This window comes from Prionailurus viverrinus, chromosome X (genome assembly GCF_022837055.1).
Source record: "Prionailurus viverrinus isolate Anna chromosome X, UM_Priviv_1.0, whole genome shotgun sequence".
NCBI lineage: Eukaryota > Metazoa > Chordata > Mammalia > Carnivora > Felidae > Prionailurus > Prionailurus viverrinus.
The window spans coordinates 52,426,015-52,446,353 of record NC_062579.1 but is presented as its reverse complement, the minus strand read 5'-3'; the positions used below and the strand labels follow the sequence as shown (position 1 = coordinate 52,446,353).

The following is a 20,339-nucleotide window of genomic DNA, read 5'->3' as shown; positions in this document are numbered from 1 at the left end:
CTGGTCTACTTCTCAATTGTGTCTGTAGTTGCTTACTGGCTTTTACAAAGTTATTATTAAAGGAAACTAGAAAAAGAAACTATGTCTTGTTCTTTGCTTGCTGGAGATGATGTGGAGCCTGACTTTCCATGTGGAGAGCTTCAGATGAGTGTCCTCTGTGCACTCCAGTCACCACAAAAGTATCTTGTGCCTGTGTGTGTTTCTTGTTGGCTCAGGTTTTGAGGAGGGTGGTGGGACCACTTGTCAAGTCTAGTCACACTTGAAGGAACGATCTTGAGATAGGTTTCCCTCTTGCTGTACTAAAGGTTAGATTCTAAATAAGTAGGACAGCAACACTTGTCTTAGGGATTTGGGGGTGGACTCTGATCTCAACACTGGCATTGGTTGGGACCTACACTGAGACCATTGTCTTTGGTTCCACCCCTTCTAGTTGGACCAGACCCAGACTCTTGTGATTTCCTGGGCAACAGAAATTTTGGCTGGGGTATTTGGTACTGCCGGGAGGAGGGGTGGACAATAGGGGGGTAACTGGTAAAGGACTGGTAAAGGATAGTATACATACATACTATCTATGTATGTATAGATAGTGATTGCTATAGAAGTAGTAAGGGAACAGAGGTCAGAGCTTTGCTCACACCATGAACTATTCATTTGTCCATTTCTTCAACAAACATACGTGGAGCTCTTATTAAAATGCTAGGCCCCATGCTGTGTCCTAGGGGTATAAACGTGAATAAAACAGTCCCTGCCCTCAAGGAACTCAAAATCCAGAGGAGGAGACAAGCAGGTGAACATGAAACAATGTGACCTGGACCAGGGCAGGGTAAGTGCTGAGTGCTACAGAAGCACAAAGGACGTTCTTGACCCAAGTCTTGAATAGGTATTTCTGAAGTGGACTGAGGGAAGGGTTCACTTGTCAGTGAATAGTGTGCACAAAGCCATGTGCATGGTGAAAGAGCAGATTGTATTTGGAGGTATGACACGTAGTTCAGTGTGGCTGGAGGGTAGCATATAGGGGGTTGTGAAATACAGCAGAGACCATATGAATGGCTTTTGTATATCCGATCAAGGAATTTAGGTACTCTCCTTATAAGTGGTGTGTGTGTGGAGGGGAGGGGGACAGGTTACTGAAGGATTCTAAGTAAGGAAGATGGTTGGATTTGTTAGTCTGGCAGCAGCAAGGAGGATGGCTTGGAAGAGGCTGGGGGAAGCTAGAGCAGTGAGCTAATAGTTACCATTTGTTGAGTATTAATGATATGCCAGCCCTTGTGCATACAATCTCATTTAGTCCTTGCAATAATTCTATGATATAGAAGTTACGAAAATTCATTTCTACAGATGACGGGGACAGGCTTTGGGTAAAAAATATGCTCTAGATCACATAACTTGGAATGGTCAGTGCCAGGATACAGAACCCAGTTCTGCCTGACTCTGCAGTCTATGCTCTTTAACCATTGTGTGACATTGCTAGTAGTAATTAGTTAGGAGGACAATTGTGATCATTTGGGGGTTCTCGGTCAGTTGGATGTAGGAGGTAAGAAAGAAGCAGATGGCTTAGGTTTCTGGGTGGAGTTTCTGGTTGAATGATCAAATCATTAGCTGAGATAGCAAAAGAGGAAGAGCATATTGGGGGAAAGATGAATTCAGTTTGATATGCTCATTTATAAGTGTATGTAAATTTAGCTTCCTACGGGTGAAGATAATGTAATCAATAATTGGAACTTGAAGCTAGGTTAGAAGTCTGGGCTAGAGTTACAAATTGAGGGGGCATCAACTTAGGACATACATGTATGTGAAGAAAATTTTGGGAGCACCTGGATGGCTCAGTTGGTAGAGCATGTGGCTCTTGATCTTGGGGTTGTAAGTTTGAGACCCACATTGTGCGTAGAGATTACTTAAAAAAATTTTTTTGTAGCATAAATTGTATAATTTTCTTTATATATAAAGAGCTCTTACAAATCAATAAGATGAATCACCCGATGAATGAATAAAAGATGTAAATAGTTTTCAGAAAAAACATATAACACCAAACAAATATTAAGATACTCAGTCTCACACATTAAAGAAATGCAAATCAAAACAACAATGCGATCTCGGTTCTTACCTTACAGACCAGCAAAACAAACTTTTTTTTTTAACGTTTATTTTATTTTTGAGACAGAGAGAGACAGAGCATGAACAGAAGAGGGTCAGGGAGAGGGAGACACAGAATCTGAAACAGGCTCCAGGCTCTGAGCTGTCAGCACAGAGCCCGACATGGGGCTTGAACTCTCGGGCCGTGAGATCATGACCTGAGCCGAAGCCGGCCACTCAACCGACTGAGCCACCCAGGCGCCCCAAAACAAACTTTTTTTAAGATTTTATTTATTTTTTATTTTTAAAGGTTTTTTTTTAATTTTTTTTAACGTTTATTTATTTTTGAGACAGAGACAGAGCATGAATGGGGGAGGGGCAGAGAGAGAGGGAGACACAGAGTCGGAAGCAGGCTCCAGGCTCCGAGCCATCAGCCCAGAGCCTGATGCGGGGCTCAAACCCACGGACCATGAGATTGTGACCTGAGCTGAAGTCGGAGGCTTAACCGACTGAGCCACCCAGGCGCCCCTAAGATTTTATTTTTAAGTAATCTATACCCAACACGGGGCTCAAACCCACAACCCCAAGATTGAGAGTCTGAGAGTCTGTGATGTACTGAATGGGCCAGCCAGGTGCCCCACAGCAAAACAAATTTCAATGACTAGGTGTTGGCAAAAGTGAGGGAGAATAGGCAGTCTCCTGCATCATGGGGATGTACATTTTTATAACTTTTTTGGAGAGTAATTTGCTAATATAAGAATTAAAAACATTCTTTTGGATCTGATGGCTCCACTTATAGGGGTTTATTTATTTTTTAATTTTTTTTAATGTTTTGTTTTTTGAGAGAAAGACAGAGTGCAAGCGGGGGAGGGGCAGAAAGAGGGAGACACAGATTCTGAAATAGTCTCCGGGCTCTGAGCTGTCAGCCTGGAGCCTGATGCGGGGCTCGAACCCATGAACATGAGGTCATGACCTGAGTCAAAGTGGGAAGCTTAACTGACTGAGCCACCCAGGCACCCCTCCACTTACAGGAATTTAAAAAATTTTACATATATATAAGGATATGTACTGTGACATTACAATACAATAAAACTTGGAAGCTACCTAGTGTGCATCAGCAAGGAACTAGTTAAGTTACAATGCATTAATTCATTGAAATATTTATAGATCCAGTAAAAAAAAATGAGAATTATATGTGCCAAGAGGTGATATGGAAAGATCTCCAAGATATACTATTGAGTAGGAACAAAACCCCCAAGGTGCAGAACATTTGTGTGAAAGTGCAAAAGAGGATGTATTTATACATTATTTATTTTCTGGGAAAATATATAGCAAACTTAACCTCTGGGTTTTCTTCTGTACTTTCAGTTGTTTTTTTCTTTTTAACCCAGATACAAACAATACTTTTTTTCATTCCTTTTATGATCATAACAGTAAAATATTGGGGGAATTCTAACATTTAAGGGATAGAGGAGGAAGACTCAGCACAAAAGAGAAAGAATGACTGAAGATACAAGACAGTGATGGTGGAAGGAGGGAGGAAAGCACTTTGCAGGAACAGTCAACGATGCCAAATGCTGCCTTAGGGAGTCAAGTTAAATAAGGACAGAAAAGGGTTCATTGGTTTTGTCAGTTAGTAGTTCATTGAAACTATTTCAAGAGTAGTTTTGGTCAGATGGTGTGGAGTGGAGGACACATTGGAGTGGGTTGAGTAAATGGAGGGTGAGGAAGTGGCTACAGCATTTCAGGCCAACATCTGAAGGGAATTTCTAGGATGGGCAGTTTTTGTCTTTATATGCTTAAAAGAAGATTGTCAACAGGGAAAGTGAATACACTTTGTAACTACTGTTTAAATAAATCATTTGTTGGGTTCTGGGTGGCTCAGTGGGTTAAGTGTCTGACTTCAGCTCAGGTCATGATCTCATGGTCCCTGAGTTCCAGCCCCACGTCGGGCTCTGTGCTGACAACTCAGCCTGGAGCCTGCTTCGGATTCTGCATCTCCCTCTCTCTCTGCCTCTCCGCTGCTCGCACTCTGTCTCTCTCAAAAATAAATAAACATCAAAAAATTTTTTAAGTAAATCATTTGTGAAGGAGGGACTACTTCTCTGATTTGGTGTTCTAGTCTTTTTTCATTCAGTGCAATGTTTCCCAAACCTTAGACTTTCATGAATTTTTTCTCTATTTGTGTAATCTTGTAATGTTAAAAAACCCTCACTTTTTAAAGCTTAAATACATTTATTTTCTATATGTATTTTTAAAAAGTTTTCTTAAATTTTTTTTTTAATTTTTTTAAAAATTTACAACCAAGTTAGTTAGCATACAGTACAACAATGATTTCAGGAGTAGATTCCTTAGTGCCCCTTACCCATTTAGCCCATCCCCCCTCCCACAATCCCTCCAGCAACCCTTTGTTCTCCATATTTAAGAGTCTCTTATGTTTTGTCCCCCTCCCTGTTTTTATATTGTTTGCTTCCCTTCCCTTATGTTCATCTGTTTTGTATCTTAAAGTCCTCATATGAGGGAAGTCATATATTTGTCTTTCTATGACTGAGTAATTTCACTTAGCATAATACTCTCTAGTTCCAACCACGTAGTTGCAAATGGCAAAAAAAAAATTTTTAATGTTTATTCTTGAGAGACAGCATGCATGCAAGTGAGAGAGGGAGACAATCTGAAGCAGGCTCCAGGCTCTGAGCTGTCAGCACAGAGCCCACTGCGGGGCTTAAACCCATGAACCGTGACATCATGACCTGAGCCAAAGTCAGACGCTTAACCGACTGAGTCACCCTGGCCCCTAAACATTTTATTTATTTAAGTAATCTCTTCACCAAATGTGGGGCTTGAACTCATGACCCCAAGACCAAGAGTTGCATGTTCTTCTAACTGAGCTAGCCGGGCACCCCAATACACTGATTTTAAAAGGAAAACATTTTACCACTAGCATACATGTAAAGCAAGGTATTTTCCTAATACATATAAGGATGTCCAAATAAATATCCAACTATTAAAAAATGTTTGGCTCCATACAAAATAATCCTTATCTGACATTTAGCTTTCCATGGTTTTAGTTATCGCTGGTCTGGAAGCAAATGGTCTTCTTGATGTATAGTCAGAAGGTCAATAGTATCCTAATGCTGCATCACAATGCCTATGTCATTTACCTCACTTCATCTTATCATGGAGGCATTTTATCATCTCACATCATCACAAGAAGAAGGGTGGGTACAGTACAAGATATTGTGAAAGAGACCACATTCACGTAACTTATATTGTTATAATTATTCTATTTTATTAATATTTATTATCTCTTATTGTGCCTAATTTATAAATTAAACTTTATCATAGGTGTGTATGTATAGGAAAAAACAGTATATATAGTGTTCAAGACTATCTGGGAGGTATTTACTGGGGGTCTTGGAAGATATCCCCTGTGGATTAAGGGGGACGGACTATCATAACCACACTTTAGAAATACTTAGGCTGTCGGGGGCGCCTGGGTGGCTCAGTCTGTTAAGCGTCCGACTTCGGCTCAGGTCATGATCCTGTGGTTTGTGGGTTCGAGCCCCACATCAGGCTCTGTGCTGACAGCTCAGAGCCTGGAGTCCGCTTCAGATTCCGTGTCTCCCTCTCTCTCTGCCCCTCTCCTGCTCACACTCTGTGTGTGTGTGTGTGTGTGTGTGTGTGTGTGTGTCTCTCCTTCTCTCACTCTCAAAAATAAACATTGTAAAAAGAGAAATACTTAAGCCATCAATGAATAATCTCTGTAGGATGTTATGCTTGAAGATGAGTAGAAAATTGCTTTAGGCGTGGTCTAATGGCCCAAATATGTATAAAGACAGAGCAGGAAATAGTGAGTATCCTAAGAGAGGTATGCATGAGAGTTCACATCAGAGAGTTCTGGGAAATCTTCATGGAGGTTGAGGCTCATTGGGGCACAAAGGATAGGTAAAATATGTAATTTCAGAAATCGTGGGGAGAGTGTTTCAGGAAGAGGGAAACTTGTGCACAAAGACAAGAAACTGGGAGAGTTCATAATTCAGTTTGCCTACAGCCTAGGATTTTGCTTAGGGATAAAGTGGAAAAATAAGGCAGGAAAGATCGATTCCAGTCAGACTCTTGATGGCCATTCATTTCAGGGCTTGCAATTGAAGGGCAAGAAGTGTGTGGATGCATGTTCTAACATGTGAAGGAAAGAGTGGTTCTGTGATTTGCTTCAATGAATTACACCTCAGTTACCTAGTCACACAGTTATACTCTAGATCTTGTCGGAATGTACACCTCTGAAATCACTAATTCAAACATCAGAAGTAACCCCACTACAATAATTCTTTGACCTCATGAATTCCTTAATTCATTCTCCTCTCCCACATACATTGTCTCTTTTTATCGGTTTCCTCCAGTCTTCACTTGCTCCCTTACCCACTTAAATTCCTGAATTTATTATCATTATGAGTCTTGCAAATATCTTCACCTCCCTAGGCGATACTCTGGCATACTTACACCCTGCTCCCCAGAGGAATCCAAATAACACACCTGTGCAGTCCAGGATTGTTGGAGATAATCATATATTGGGCAGCTTAATGATCATCAACCTTCATTAGGTCCTCAAGACTACTGGGGAACCTTTTTTTTCTTACTGATTCCCCAGAACTCTGAAACAACTGTTTCTTACCTTATTCACATTCTTCAAATCTCTCCCTCCTACTCTCTGCTATTGACTTTGTTTCATATTTTATTGAGAAAACACATGCCCATCAGATAAAAACTCCTTCATCTTCCTGTAGATTTTTTAAAAATAAAAATAGCTTCTCCGGGCACCTTGCTGGCTCAATTGGTAGAACATGCGACTCTTGATTTCAGGGTCATGAGTTCGAGCCCCACTCGAACACTTGGGCATAGAGATTACTTAAAAACATTTTTAAAAATGACTCAAAAGATTATTTTTTTAAAAAGTTAAAATAGCTTCTCTTTTTTTCCCCAATGATAAAAATATATATTCATTGTAGGAAATTGAAAACTATAAATATAAAGAAAGTAAAGATTCTCCCAGATTCCACCACTCAAAAGATAAACACTGTTAACCTTTTGGTAAATACTGTTCCAGATATTTTTGTTGAAATATTCATACAATTTTACATAAGTGTATACCTTCTCTGTAAACTTTTTCTTTCCCTTTCGTTTCTTTTTATGATTTATGCAGTTCATACCCAGGTGGAAAGCATCCCAAGAGTTTTTTAGTCACTCAAATCTATATAATTACATATTTTTGAGCAGTTACTTACTTTTTTCTTTTTTAATCTCAATGGTAGCATATAGGCATCTCCCTAGTTTTATGCCATTAGATTGTTTTCACAGAAGTGTTTTTAGAGGCTGTGTAAGTCTTCCACTGTATGGCACTAATTACCTTAAGTTGTATAACTAGTCCACATTTAACTAGATGAACATTTAAGTGGTTTACAATGCTTCAGTGAATGTTTCTGTTTATCTTTGCAAATTTTTCCAATTTCATCTTGGGGAAGATTTCTAGGAGAAGAATTGTTAGGTAATAGTACACACATGTAAGATTTTGATATATATTGTCAAACTGCCCTCCAGAAAAGTTGCAATAATTTGTACTCCTACCAACAGTGCACAAGAGTGCCTGCTTTGTTTATATTGTTAATTTGAGGTATTGTTAATCCTCCTTTCAACCTTTGCCAATCTGATAAATGATAAAATCTTACCTTGTTTTAATTTTCACTTCTTTGATTACTGGTGAGGTTGAATATCTTTTCATATATTTATATGTTTCTACCTGTGTAAATTGTCTGATCATGTCCTTTCCTGATATATTTGCTAGAGTAATTTGTCTTTTTAATTTTAAGAGCTTTTTTTTAAGAACTCTTTTTATGTTAGATATAGCAACTCTTTATCTGTTATATATGTTGAAAAAATCTCTGGTCTGTGGTTTGTCTTTCAAGCTTGCTTCTAATGCCATTCAGAAGATTTTATTTATTTATTTTTAAAGGTTTTACTTATTTATTTTTGAGAGCGAGAGAGTGGGGAAGGGGAGGAGAGAGAGGAAGAAGAGAATCCCAAACAGGCTCTGTACCATCAGCATGTAGCCCTATGTGGGGCTCGAACTCAAGAACCATGAGATAATGACCTGAGCTGAAATCAAGAGTTGCATGCTTAACAGACTGAGCCACCCAGGTGCCTCAGAAGATTTTAATTTTTATGTTGTAAAAGTTACTAGTTTTCCTTTTTGATTCTGGTTTTTGGATGATGTTTACATCTTGCCATTGAGTTTATAAAATATTCACCCATATTTTCTCTGAGAAATTTTATGATTCAATTTAATCTTTGATTAATCCCATATTTGTTTATTTATTCATTTATTTTAATTAATTAATTTATTTTTTTAATATGAAATTTATTGTCAAATTGGTTTCCATACAACACCCAGTGCTCATCCCAACAGGTGCCCTCCTTATTTATTTATTTTTAATGTTTATTTTGAGAGAGAGAGAGAGAGAGAGAGAACATGGGGGAGGGGCAGAGAAGGAGGGAGACACAGAATCTGAAGCAGGCTCCAGGCTCTGAGCTGTTAGCAGAGAGCCCGATGCAGGGCTTGAACCCCATGAATTGTGAGATTATGACCTGAACTGAAGTTGTATGTTTAACCGACTAAGCCACCCAGGCACCCTGCCCAGTATTTATTTGGGTATGTGAAGTGAGGCAGGGACCTAGTTTCCTAATATTTTATTTATTTTTGAGAGAGAGAGAAGCAGAGAGAGAGAAGCAGAGAGAGAGGGAGGCACAGCTTCTGAAGCAGGCTCCAGACTCTGAGCTGTCACCTGATGCGGGGCTTGAACTCATGAACTGTGAGATCATTACCTGAGCCGAAGTCCAACACTTAACCAACTGAGCCACCCAGGCACCCCTGTTTACAGTAGTTTTAATATTTGGTAGAGCCAGCTTCTCTCCCTTACTCCATTATCACTGTCGTTTTTAGAATTTTTCTGACTATAATTGCATGTTTTTTGGGAAAGTGTTTTTGTTTTTTTTTTAACAAGGTGTAATGCTACCTTATTAACTAATTTGTATTCTTGGTTGCTTACTCTCTTTTAACCCACTCTATTAATGAGAGTCTTAATAAGCTCTCATTAGAGTCCGAGCTGTTCACCTGTCTTATGTGCTATTTATTTCACCACTTCTGCAATAATTTGTCAAAGAGCAGGAGAATGAAATTTATAGTTTATGCTAGGGTAAGGGAAGATAAGCTACAGCCTGTTGAGTGCTATTTAATGGCATTTCACTACTCATTCTTGCACATCCTTAATATGCACCTGCTTCCTTTATTATCCCCTTTCCTCTTCTTTCTTTTACTTTTTTTTTCTGTCTCTTTTAATTCTTCTTCCTTACTTGTAACATCTACGGAGGCTATCTAGATCAAAAACAAAAACATTGGAGAAACCCATACGACGACATAAGGGGTTTAGCCCTTTCTGCATATTTTTCTTTATTCACTGGCCCTTTGAATGGAGTAGTAACAGTTCAGTAAGTCCTGAATTTGGTGGCATATTTACAACCAGTATTAATCAATAGAGCCATTTGATTCTTGTATGCCTTATATAATCTTGCATAACACAATATCCATTCTACTACAGACATTATATTTTGTAAGTAATCTGTACACCTAACACGGGGCTTGAATTCATGTCCCCAAGATCAAGAGTTGCATGCTCGGGATGCCTGGGTGGCTCAGTCAGTTAAATGTCCAACTCTTGAGGGGCACCTGGGTGGCTCAGTTGGTTGAGTGTCCGACTTTGGCTCAGGTCATGATCTCATGGCTAGTGAGTTTGAGCCCTGTGTTGGGCTCTGTGCTGACATCTCGGAGCCTGGAGCCTGCTTCAGATTCTGTGTCTCCCTCTCTTTGCCCTTCCCCTGCTTGCACTCTGTATCTCTCTCTCTCAAAAATAATAAATAAACATCAAAAAACTTTTGAAGAAAAAAAATGTCCAACTCTTGATTTCAGCTCAGGTCATGATCTCAGGGTCGTGAGATGGAGCTCTGTGTCTGGCTCTGTGCTGACAGCAAGGAGGCTTCTTGGGATTCTCTCTCTCTCTCTCTCTCTCTCTCTCTCTCTCTCTCTCTTTCTCTCTCTTCTGTGCCCCTCCCCTGCTCGTGCTTTCTCTCAAAATAAATAAATAAACATTAAAAAAATTAGAAAAAAAGAGCTGCATGCTCTTCTGACTGAGCTAGCCAGGCACCCCTACTACAGACATTATTAATCACTAAGAGCTCTAAGATATATGTGAAAGGACCACCCTGGGATTGACAGACAAGGTCTAATTTTCTCCCTGTTCCCTGTTCATTTATGAACAAAGAAGTTATGGTAGAGCCAGGGTCCTTGGTGGGATGATGGAAGTTGGGAGCCCTTAGTTTGTCAACAGGGAAATGGGGAACAATAATGGGAACTAACATTTGCTATCATATGTTAGCCACTGTTCTAGATGCCTTGTGTATACTATTCTATTGAACGAGAATCCTAGAACTAGTTTTATTTCCATTTTACAGAGGCAAAAATTGAGGCAGTGAGACTGTAAGTAGCTATCACAGAGTATGTGGTGCATGAGGATTCAGTCAACTATGCGATACTCTACCGCCCTTTTCCATCAGACTTCTTCCCCTAATTTAGCAATCTAGGATTGTAAAATGAATACCAAATTGCAGGATGCAAAAGAAGAGGAGTAATAGCTGTACTTTCCCTGTTTCCCCTTTTTTGTTCACTGTACTATGTGATCTGGCAGAGAATTTTGAAGAGGGAAAAGAAATTATTTTTAGAAACTCCATCTTTTCCATGATAAGTAATGCCTGACTCTGAGACTGTCAGGGTCAGGAGGAAACTCTCAATGTTCCCAGAATTGAGGCCACAACCTCTTTTTTTAATCCTGCTAGCCAGCTTCACATCTGGCTTGACTGAGGTGCACAAGACTTAAAAGAGGGGTATGTGAGGGAACAAACGGAAAGCGTGTTAATGTTTTGATTTTGGATTTTCCCCCCAAATTTGGAGACTTCATGCCTTAACCCTGTCTGAATAGAGATTTCAGTAAAAGGCCACTCCTTGGTTGCAAGCATCACTCCATAGATTTAGCTGGAACCAAACATGTTTCTTTATATATTCCACTCCCATCCCTAAAACCATTTGTTTGGAAATGGATGGGACCCCTGCCCTTACTGCGAGCCTTGCAGGGGAATCATTAATTTCCCTCCGATTTGACAAAGGCATGGCAGCAGAAACATGTTTTGGAACTACAGGGTTTTTCATTCCTCTCAACTTCTAATATTTCTTCTTAATTTTTTTAAAGTTTATTATGAGAGAGAGAAAGATGCAGAGAGAGAGAAAGAGGCAGAGAGAGAGGGAGAGAGAATCCCAAGCAGGCTCTGCATTATCAGGGCAGAACGTGATGGGGCGGGGCGGGGCTCAAACTCACCAACCATGAGATCATTAACCTGAGCTGAAACCAAGAGTCAGACACCTAACCAACTGAGCCACCCAGGCACCCATCTACTTTTGATATTTCTGACCTTTAACAATCTAAAACTAGTGGGCAACACTGTTTATCTTTCTTCCTCCCTCTCTCTTTCCCCCCCCCTCCATCCCTGTCTCCTTTTTCTTTGGAAGGCTTGCTCTGCTTGCCTGCACCCCTCTCTCAATAACTGTAGTATACTTCCGGTATTGCACGACATTCCCTTACTCTCAGTGATTCTCACCCTGGCTCTCTAAACTGCAACCCCTGGACTTAAAGGGCCTAGACGCTTATGACGCTTACGTTCCCCATCGTAGGTGAAGGCCAATTGGGCGTGGCATTGGTGACGTCGCAATCGGGGGAGGTGCCTTCTGAGCGTCGACTGGCACTGTGCGCAGAGTTTGTGGAGAAGAGGCTTGGGCCGTGGCGTTCTCCGCTGAGGTGCGTGATTTAGTAGGTAGGAGGGCTAAAGGTGGGTCAGCCATGGGCAAGTTGAGTAGTTTATAACTAGAAGGAAGATGTGGCCCTCATTTAAACACTTTTTAGAGTGGCCCTGAGGCAGTGGTTTTGAACTACAGAGTTGCTGTAGCTGACTCTCAGGTGAAGGAAAATGGGCAAAGGCAGGTTTTGTTTTTTGTTTTTTGTTTTTTTTTTTTTTTACTTGGATGAAGTATGGGATTGGTTCGCGGCCACTGGAAGCAGTAGATAAAAGTTTGGATGTGAATGACCAAAATTCTGTTAAAGCCGGAGGGTCGGAGATTGTTGGGGGAGGGGAGCTGAAGGCGCTAGCTGGCTCTGCGAGAGCGGGAAAAAAGACAGTGAGTGATTGGATACTTTGAACGTGTGGGCAGTGGAGGGGGGGGATTTTGAACCAATTAGGAGACAATGTGTATCAGCCGGACCAATTACAGGATACCCCGGACCCTGGTTTCCTTGTCGTGGGGCAGATTATGAAAATTTACCCCAGGTCGGGTTCCGAGCCGCCGCCCCCAATGGACCGCCGCAGCCTGGCGCCGCGCCTGTTGGGCGTCGCGCATGTTTGGCGCTGCGGCAGCCTGGGCCTGGCCCCCCCATTAACTGGTTTTTCAGGGTTTTAAAATTTCTTCAGCATTTTGCCCCTTAGGACAACAAGTAACTGGAAAATTTGAAAAGAAATTTATTGAGGATAAAGGACAGAATATTGAAAATATTTTCTTATTTCATAGGTCTGAGCCAGAGATTTAATAATGGACGAAAGGGATTTTCGTTTCATGGACTTTAAAGGTATATAGCTTTAGATGGTAATGAAGAAAAATGTCACACTGTTTGTTGCCTTATCTAAGATCCTCTAAATGGATTTTGTTTCTGAATTTTATCACTTTGGTCCAAATTTTCCAAATTTAGGTCCAAAGTTTCTCATTTATGTACAGGAAAAACAACATAGATGTTTAAGACACTGGAACCCTTTTATAAGCTGGTACAGGGAAACAATTCACAACTCATCGATTATTTTCTGACAATTTTTATGGCATGCAAAATAACAATGGTTTACTCTGAATTAGATATCAATTGTGTTGAAAGTGCATTAAAAATATTACTGCAAGATCCTGAAGTGACTTGCCATAATTAACAGTTAAAAATAAATTCTATCCTGCATAGTTTTATTTATTTTTTTTTCTGTGTAGTTTTAAGTTTAAGTGCATTTTATTGTATCTTAATTATTTTGAAAACTGGTAATCCATGTATGGTATTTATGGGAAATCATAATAAACAAAAGCAATTTGATTTGACCAGAACACCAGATTCCTCAATCATACCAGACATGAGAGAGTTTATGGTATTTCCTTTTTTCTGGGAACATGATTAGACCTGTGGTGCATTCATATTCATATTATAGTGAAGTATGTTTTAACCAGCATGGCTATAAATCTATTAGGTTGATGTTTCATTAATGCTTGTCGTTTATTATTTTTTATTTATTTATTTTTAATATGAAATTTATTGTCCAGTTGGTCTCCATACAACACCCAGTGCTCATCCCAAAAGGTGCCCTCCTCAATAACCAGTACCCACCCCCCCATCAACCCTCAGTTTGTTCTCAATTTTTTTTTTTTTATAAGAGTAGAGGACTTTATTTATTTTTTATTTATTTTTTATTTTTTTTTTCAACGTTTATTTATTTTTGGGACAGAGAGAGACAGAGCATGAACGGCAGAGGGGCAGAGAGAGAGGGAGACACAGAATCGGAAACAGGCTCCAGGCTCTGAGCCATTAGCCCAGAGCCCGACGCGGGGCTCGAACTCACGGACTGCGAGATCGTGACCTGGCTGAAGTCGGACGCTTAACCGACTGCGCCACCCAGGCGCCCCTGTTCTCAATTTTTAAGAGTCTCTTATGGTTTGGCTCTCTCCCTCTCTAACCTCTTTTTTTTTTCCTTCTCCTCCCCCATGGTCTTCTGTTAAGTTTCTCAGGATCCACATAAGAGTGAAAACGTATGGTATCTGTCTTTCTCTGTATGACTTACTTCACTTAGCATAACACTCTCCAGTTCCATCCACATTGCTACAAAGGGCCATATTTCATTCTTTCTCATTGCCACGTAGTATTCCATTGTGTTTATAAACCACAATTTCTTTATCCATTTGTCAGTTGATGGACATTTAGGCTCTTTCCATAATTTGGCTATTGTTGAAAGTGCTGCTATAAACATTGGGGTACAAGTGCCCCTATGCATCAGCACTCCTGTATCCCTTGGGTAAGTTCCTAGCAGTGCTATTGCTAGGTCATAGGGTAGATCTATTTTTAATTTTTTGAGGAACCTCCACACTGTTTTCCAGAGCGGCTGTACCAGTTTGCATTCCCACCAACAGTGCAAGAGGGTTTCCGTTTCTCCACATCCTCTCCAGCATCTATTGTCTCCTGATTTGTTCATTTTAGCCACTCTGACTGGTGTGAAGTGGTATCTCAGTGTGGATTTGATTTGTATTTGTATAAGGAGCGACGTTGAGCATCTTTTCATGTGCCTGTTGGCCATCCGGATGTCTTCTTTAGAGAAGTGTCTATTCATGTCTTCTGCCCATTTCTTCACTGGATTATTTGTTTTTCGGGTGTGGAGTTTGGTGAGCTCTTTATAGATTTTGGATACTAGCTCTTTGTCTGATATGTCATTTGCGAATATCTTTTCCCATTCCGTTGGTTGCCTTTTGGTTTTGTTGATTGTTTCCTTTGCTGTGCAGAAGCTTTTTATCTTCATGAGGTCCCAGTAGTTCATTTTTGCTTTAATTCCCTTGCCTTTGGGGATGTGTCAAGTAAGAGATTGCTATGGCTGAGGTCAGAGAGGTCTTTTCCTGCTTTCTCCTCTAGGGTTTTGATGGTTTCCTGTCTCACATTCAGGTCCTTTATCCATTTTGAGTTTGTTTTTGTGAATGGTGTGAGAAAGTGGTCTAGTTTCATCCTTCTGCATGTTGCTGTCCAGTTCTCCCAGCACCATTTGTTAACGAGACTGTCTTTTTTTCCATTGGATGTCCTTTCCTGCTTTGTCAAAGATTAGTTGGCCATACTTTTGTGGGTCTAGTTCTGGGGTTTCTATTCTATTCCATTGGTCTATGTGTCTGTTTTTGTGCCAATACCATGCTGTCTTGACGATTACAGCTTTGTAGTGGAGGCTAAAGTCTGGGATTGTGATGCCTCGTGCTTTGGTCTTCTTCTTCAAAATTCCTTTGGCTATTCAGGGCCTTTTGTGGTTCCATATGAATTTTAAGATTGCTTGTTCTAGCTTCGAGAAGAATGCTGGTGCAATTTTGATTAGGATTGCATTCAATGTGCACATAGCTTTGGGTAGTATTGACATTTTAACAATATTTATTCTTCCAATCCGTGAGCATGGAATGTTTTTCCACTTCTTTATATCTTCTTCAATTTCCTTCATAAACTTTCTATACTTTTTGGCATACAGATCTTTTACATCTTCAGTTAGATTTATCCCTAGGTATTTTATGCTTCTTGGTGCAATTGTGAATGGGATCAGTTTCTCTATTTGTCTTTCTGTTGCTTCATTATTAGTGTATAAGAATGCAACTGATTTCTGTACATTGATTTTGTATCCTGCAACTTTGCTGAATTCATGTATCAGTTCTAGCAGACTTTTGGTGGAGTCTATCTGATTTTCCATGTATAATATGTCATCTGCAAAGAGTGAAAGCTTAACTTCATCTTTGCCAGTTTTGATGCCTTTGATTTCCTTTTGTTGTCTGATTGTTGATTCTAGGACTTCTAACACTATGTTAAACAACAGCGGTGAGAGTGGACATCCCTGTCGTGTTCGTGATCTCAGGGAGAAAGCTCTCAGTTTTTCCCCATTGAGGATGATATTAGCTGTGGCTTTTCATAAATGGCTTTTATTATGTTTAAGTATGTTCCTTCTTTCCCGACTTTCTCGAGGGTTTTTATTAAGAAAGGGTGCTGGATTTTGTCGAAGGCCTTTTCTGCATCGATTGACAGGATCATATGGTTCTTATCTTTTCTTTTATTAATGTGATGTATCACATTGATTGATTTGTGAATGTTGAACCAGCCCCGCATCCCAGGAATGAATCCCACTTGATCCTGGTGAATAATTCTTTTTATATGCTGTTGAATTCGATTTGCTAGTATCTTATTGAGAATTTTTGCATCCATATTCATCAGGGATATTGGCCTGTAGTTCTCTTTTTTTACTGGGTCTCTGTCTGCCTTAGGAATCAAACTAATGCTGGCTTCATACAATGAGTCTGGAAGTTTTCCTTACCTTTCTGTTTTTTGGAATAGCTTGAGAAGGATAGGTATTATCTCTGCTTTAAATGTCTGGTACAATTCCCCTGGGAAGCCATCTGGTCCTGGACTCGTATTTATTGGGAGATTTTTGATAACTGATTTAATTTCTTCGCTGGTTATGGGTCTGTTCAAGCTTTCTATTTCTTCTTGTTTGAGTTTTGGAAGTGTATAGGTGTTTAGGAATTTGTCCATTTCTTCCAGGTTGTCCAATTTGTTGGCATATAATTTTTCATAGTATTCCCTGATAATTGTTTGTATTTCTGAGAGGTTGGTTGTAATAATTCCATTTTCATTCATGATTTTGTCTATTTGGGTCATCTCCCTTTTCTTTTTGAGAAGTCTGGCTAGAGGTTTATCAATTTAGTTTATATTTTCAAAAAACCAACTCTTGGTTTCATTAATCTGCTCTACAGTTTTTTTAGATTCTATATTGTTCATTTCTGCTCTGATCTTTATTATTTCTCTTCTTCTGCTGGGTTTGGGCTGTCTTTGCTGTTCTGCTTCTATTTCCTTTAGGTGTGCTGTTAGATTTTGTATTTGGGATTTTTCTTGTTTCTTGAGATAGGCCTGGATTGCAATGTATTTTCCTCTCAGGACTGCCTTTGCTGCATCCCAAAGCGTTTGGATTGTTGTATTTTCATTTTCATTTGTTTGCATATATTTTTAAATTTCTTCTCTAATTGCCTGGTTGACCCATTCATTCTTTAGTAGGGTGTTCTTTAACCTCCATGCTTTTGGAGGTTTTCCAGACTTTTTCCTGTGGTTGATTTCAAGCTTCAGAGCATTGAGGTCTGAAAGTATGCATGGTATGATCTCAATTCCTGAATACTTATGAAGGGCTGTTTTGTGACCCAGTATGTGATCTATCTTGGATGATGTTCCATGTGCACTCGAGAAGAAAGTATATTCTGTTGCTTTGGGATGCAGACTTCTAAATATATCTGTCAAGTCCATCTGATCCAATGTATCATTCAGGGCCCTTGTTTCTTTATTGATCCTGTGTCTAGATGATCTATCCATTGTTGTAAGTGGAATATTAAAATCGCCTGCAATTACCACATTCTTATTAATAAGGTTGCTTATGTTTGTGAGTAGTTGTTTTATATATTTGGGGGCTCCTGTATTCGGCACATAGACATTTATAATTGTTAGCTCTTCCTGATGGATAGACCCTGTAATTATTATATAATGCCCTTCTTCATCTCTTGTTACAGCCTTTAATTTAACGTCCAGTTTGTCTGATATAAGTATGTCTACTCCAGCTTTCTTTTGAGTTCCAGTAACATGATAGATAGTTCTCCATCCACTCACTTTCAATCTGAAGGTGTCCTCAGGTCTAAAATGAGTCTCTTGTAGACAGCAAATAGATGGGTCTTGTTTTTTTATCCATTCTGATACCCTATGTCTTTTGGCTGGAGCATTTAGTCCATTTACATTCAGTGTTATTATAGAAAGATATGGGTTTAGAGTCATTGTGATGTCTGTAGGTTTCATGGTTGTAGTGATGTCTCTGGTACTTTGTCTCTCAGGATCCCCCTTAGGATCTCTTGTAGGTCTCGTTTAGTGGTGATGAATTCCTTCAGTTTTTGTTTGTTTGGGAAGACCTTTATCTCTCCTTCTATTCTAAATGACAGACTTGCTGGATAAAGGATTCTCGGCTGCATATTTTTACTGTTCATCACATTGAAGATTTCCTGCCATTCCTTTCTGGCTTGCCAAGTTTCAGTAGAGAGATCCATCAGGAGTCTTATCGGTCTCCCTTTATATGTTACAGCACATTTAAATCTAGCTGCTTTCAGAATTTTCTCTTTATCCTTGTATTTTGCCAGTTTCACTATGCTATGTCGTGCAGAAGATCGATTCAAGTTCTGTCTGAAGGGAGTTCTCTGTGCCTCTTGGATTTCAGTGCCTTTTTCCTTCCCCAGTTCAGGGAAGTTCTCAGCTATGATTTCTTCAAGTACACCTTCAGCACCTTTCCCTCTCTCTTCCTCTTCTGGAATCCCAATTGTGCATACATTGTTGGGTTTCATCGCATCACTTAGTTCTCTAATTCTCCCCTCATACTCCTGGATTTTTTTGTCTCTCTTTTTCTCAGCTTCCTCTTTTTCCATAATTTTATCTTCTAATTCACCTATTCTCTCCTCTGCCTCTTCAATCCGAGCTGTGGTTGCCTCCATTTTATTTTGCAGCTCATTTATAGCATTTTTTAGCTCCTCCTGTTTCTTAGTCCCTTGATCTCTGTAGCAGTAGATTCTCTGCTGTCCTGCCCATGTCAAAGCCCAGCGATGAATTTTATGACTATTATTTTAAATTCATTTTCTGCTATATTGCTTAAATCGTTTTTGATCAGTTCGTTAGCTGTCACTACTTCCTGGAGTTTCTTTTGAGGAGAATTCTTCCGTTTCGTCATTTTGGATAGTCCCTGGAGTGGTGTGGAACTGCAGGGCTCTTCTGCTGTGCTGTCTGGAGTAACTTGCGTTGGGGGGTGGGGCTGCAGTCAGACCTGATGTCTGCCCCAAGCCCACCACTGGGGCCACAGTCAGACTTGTGTGTACCTTATCTTCCCCTCTCCCAGGGGCAGGACTCCCTGTGGAGTGGTGTGGCCCCTGTCTGGGCTACTTGCACACTGCCAGGCTTGTGGTGCTGCTTTGATGGCATCTGGAGTGTTAGCCGGGGTGGATCTGCAAGGTGCACAGGGGCGGGAGGGGCAGACTCAGCTCGCTTTGCCTTAAGTGGTCTGCTTTGGGAGGGGCCCTACGACACTGGGAGGGAGGCAGACCTGTTGGAGGGATGGATCCACAGAAGCACAGTGTTGGGTGTTTGTGTGGTGCAATCAAGTTCCGTGATGGGAACTGGTTCCCTTTGGGATTTTGGCTGGGGGATGGGCCAGGGAGATGGTGTTTCCCAGTGCCTTTGTTACCTGCTGAACTGAGCTCTGTCCTCCGGGGCTCAACAACTCTCCCTCCCGTTGTCCTCTAGCCCTCCCACTCTCCGAGCAGAGCTGTTGACTTATAACATTCCAGATGTTAAGTCCCACTGGCTGTCAGAACACACTCCGTCCGGCCCCTCTGCTTTTGTAAGGCTCTGCCTTGCCGGGCGGGCTGCCCCTCCACTGCCCCAGGTCCCTCCTGCCAGTCTATGTAGCGCGTACCGCCTCTCCGCCCTTCCTACCCTGTTCCGTGGGCCTCTTGTCTAAGCTTGGCTCCGGAGAGTCTGTTCTGCTAGTCTTCTGGTGGTTTTCTGGGTTATTTAGGCAGATGTGGGTGGAATCTAAGTGATCAGCAGGACGTGGTGAGCCCAGCGTCCTCCTACGTCGCCATCTTCCTCCTTATTCCCTTTCTGTAGGTTTGTATTGATGTGGTACAGGCCATATTTGAAGAATCTGGCTCTTCCTCTTTCCTGGATAGCCCTTCAGGCAGCTCCAATGCTTGTCGTTTAAAAACAACAATAAAGCCTTAAGTATTTAAAAAAAACTTTTTATTTATTTTTAATGAGGGTAATTTAATTTGTTTTTTAATCAATTTTTTAATTTTTAAATTATTTTTATTTATTGATGCAAAAAGGTGGTTTTATTCATGGGGACAGGACCTGTGGGCAGAAAGAGCTGCCTTTTTTTTTAACTAAAAATATTTTTAAGCTTATTTACTTATTTTGAGAGAGAGAGAGTGTGCAAGCAGGGGAGGGGCAGAGAGAAATGGAGAGAGAGAATTCCAAGAAGGCTCCGCACTGTCAGCACAGAGCTGTATGCAGGGCTCAAACTCACAAACTGCGAGTTCATGACCTGAGCCCAAACCAGAAGTTGAACACCTAACCGACTGAGCCACCCAGGGACCCAAGAGCTGCCTATTTTTATTTTTTAAGTAAACTCTAAACCAAATGTGGATTTCAAATCAGGACCCTGAGATCAAGAGTGGCACGTTCTACGGAGTGAGCCGGTGAGGTGCCTCCAAAGCCTTAAGTTTT

At 40.5% G+C, this 20,339-nt stretch overlaps 1 protein-coding gene across 1 annotated transcript in view; it reads left to right on the top strand.

The window, feature by feature from the left end:
- Window positions 1-11,985: 11,985 nt before the first annotated feature.
- Window positions 11,986-20,339, top strand: part of TEX11 (testis expressed 11) — a 250,439-nt gene continuing 242,085 nt past the window's right edge. The window contains exons 1-2 of the mRNA XM_047843907.1: window positions 11,986-12,026; window positions 12,791-12,848. Of these exons, the coding sequence (XP_047699863.1) occupies window positions 12,812-12,848 (37 nt within the window). The 5' untranslated portion in view covers window positions 11,986-12,026; window positions 12,791-12,811. The remainder of the gene's footprint in view (window positions 12,027-12,790; window positions 12,849-20,339) is intronic.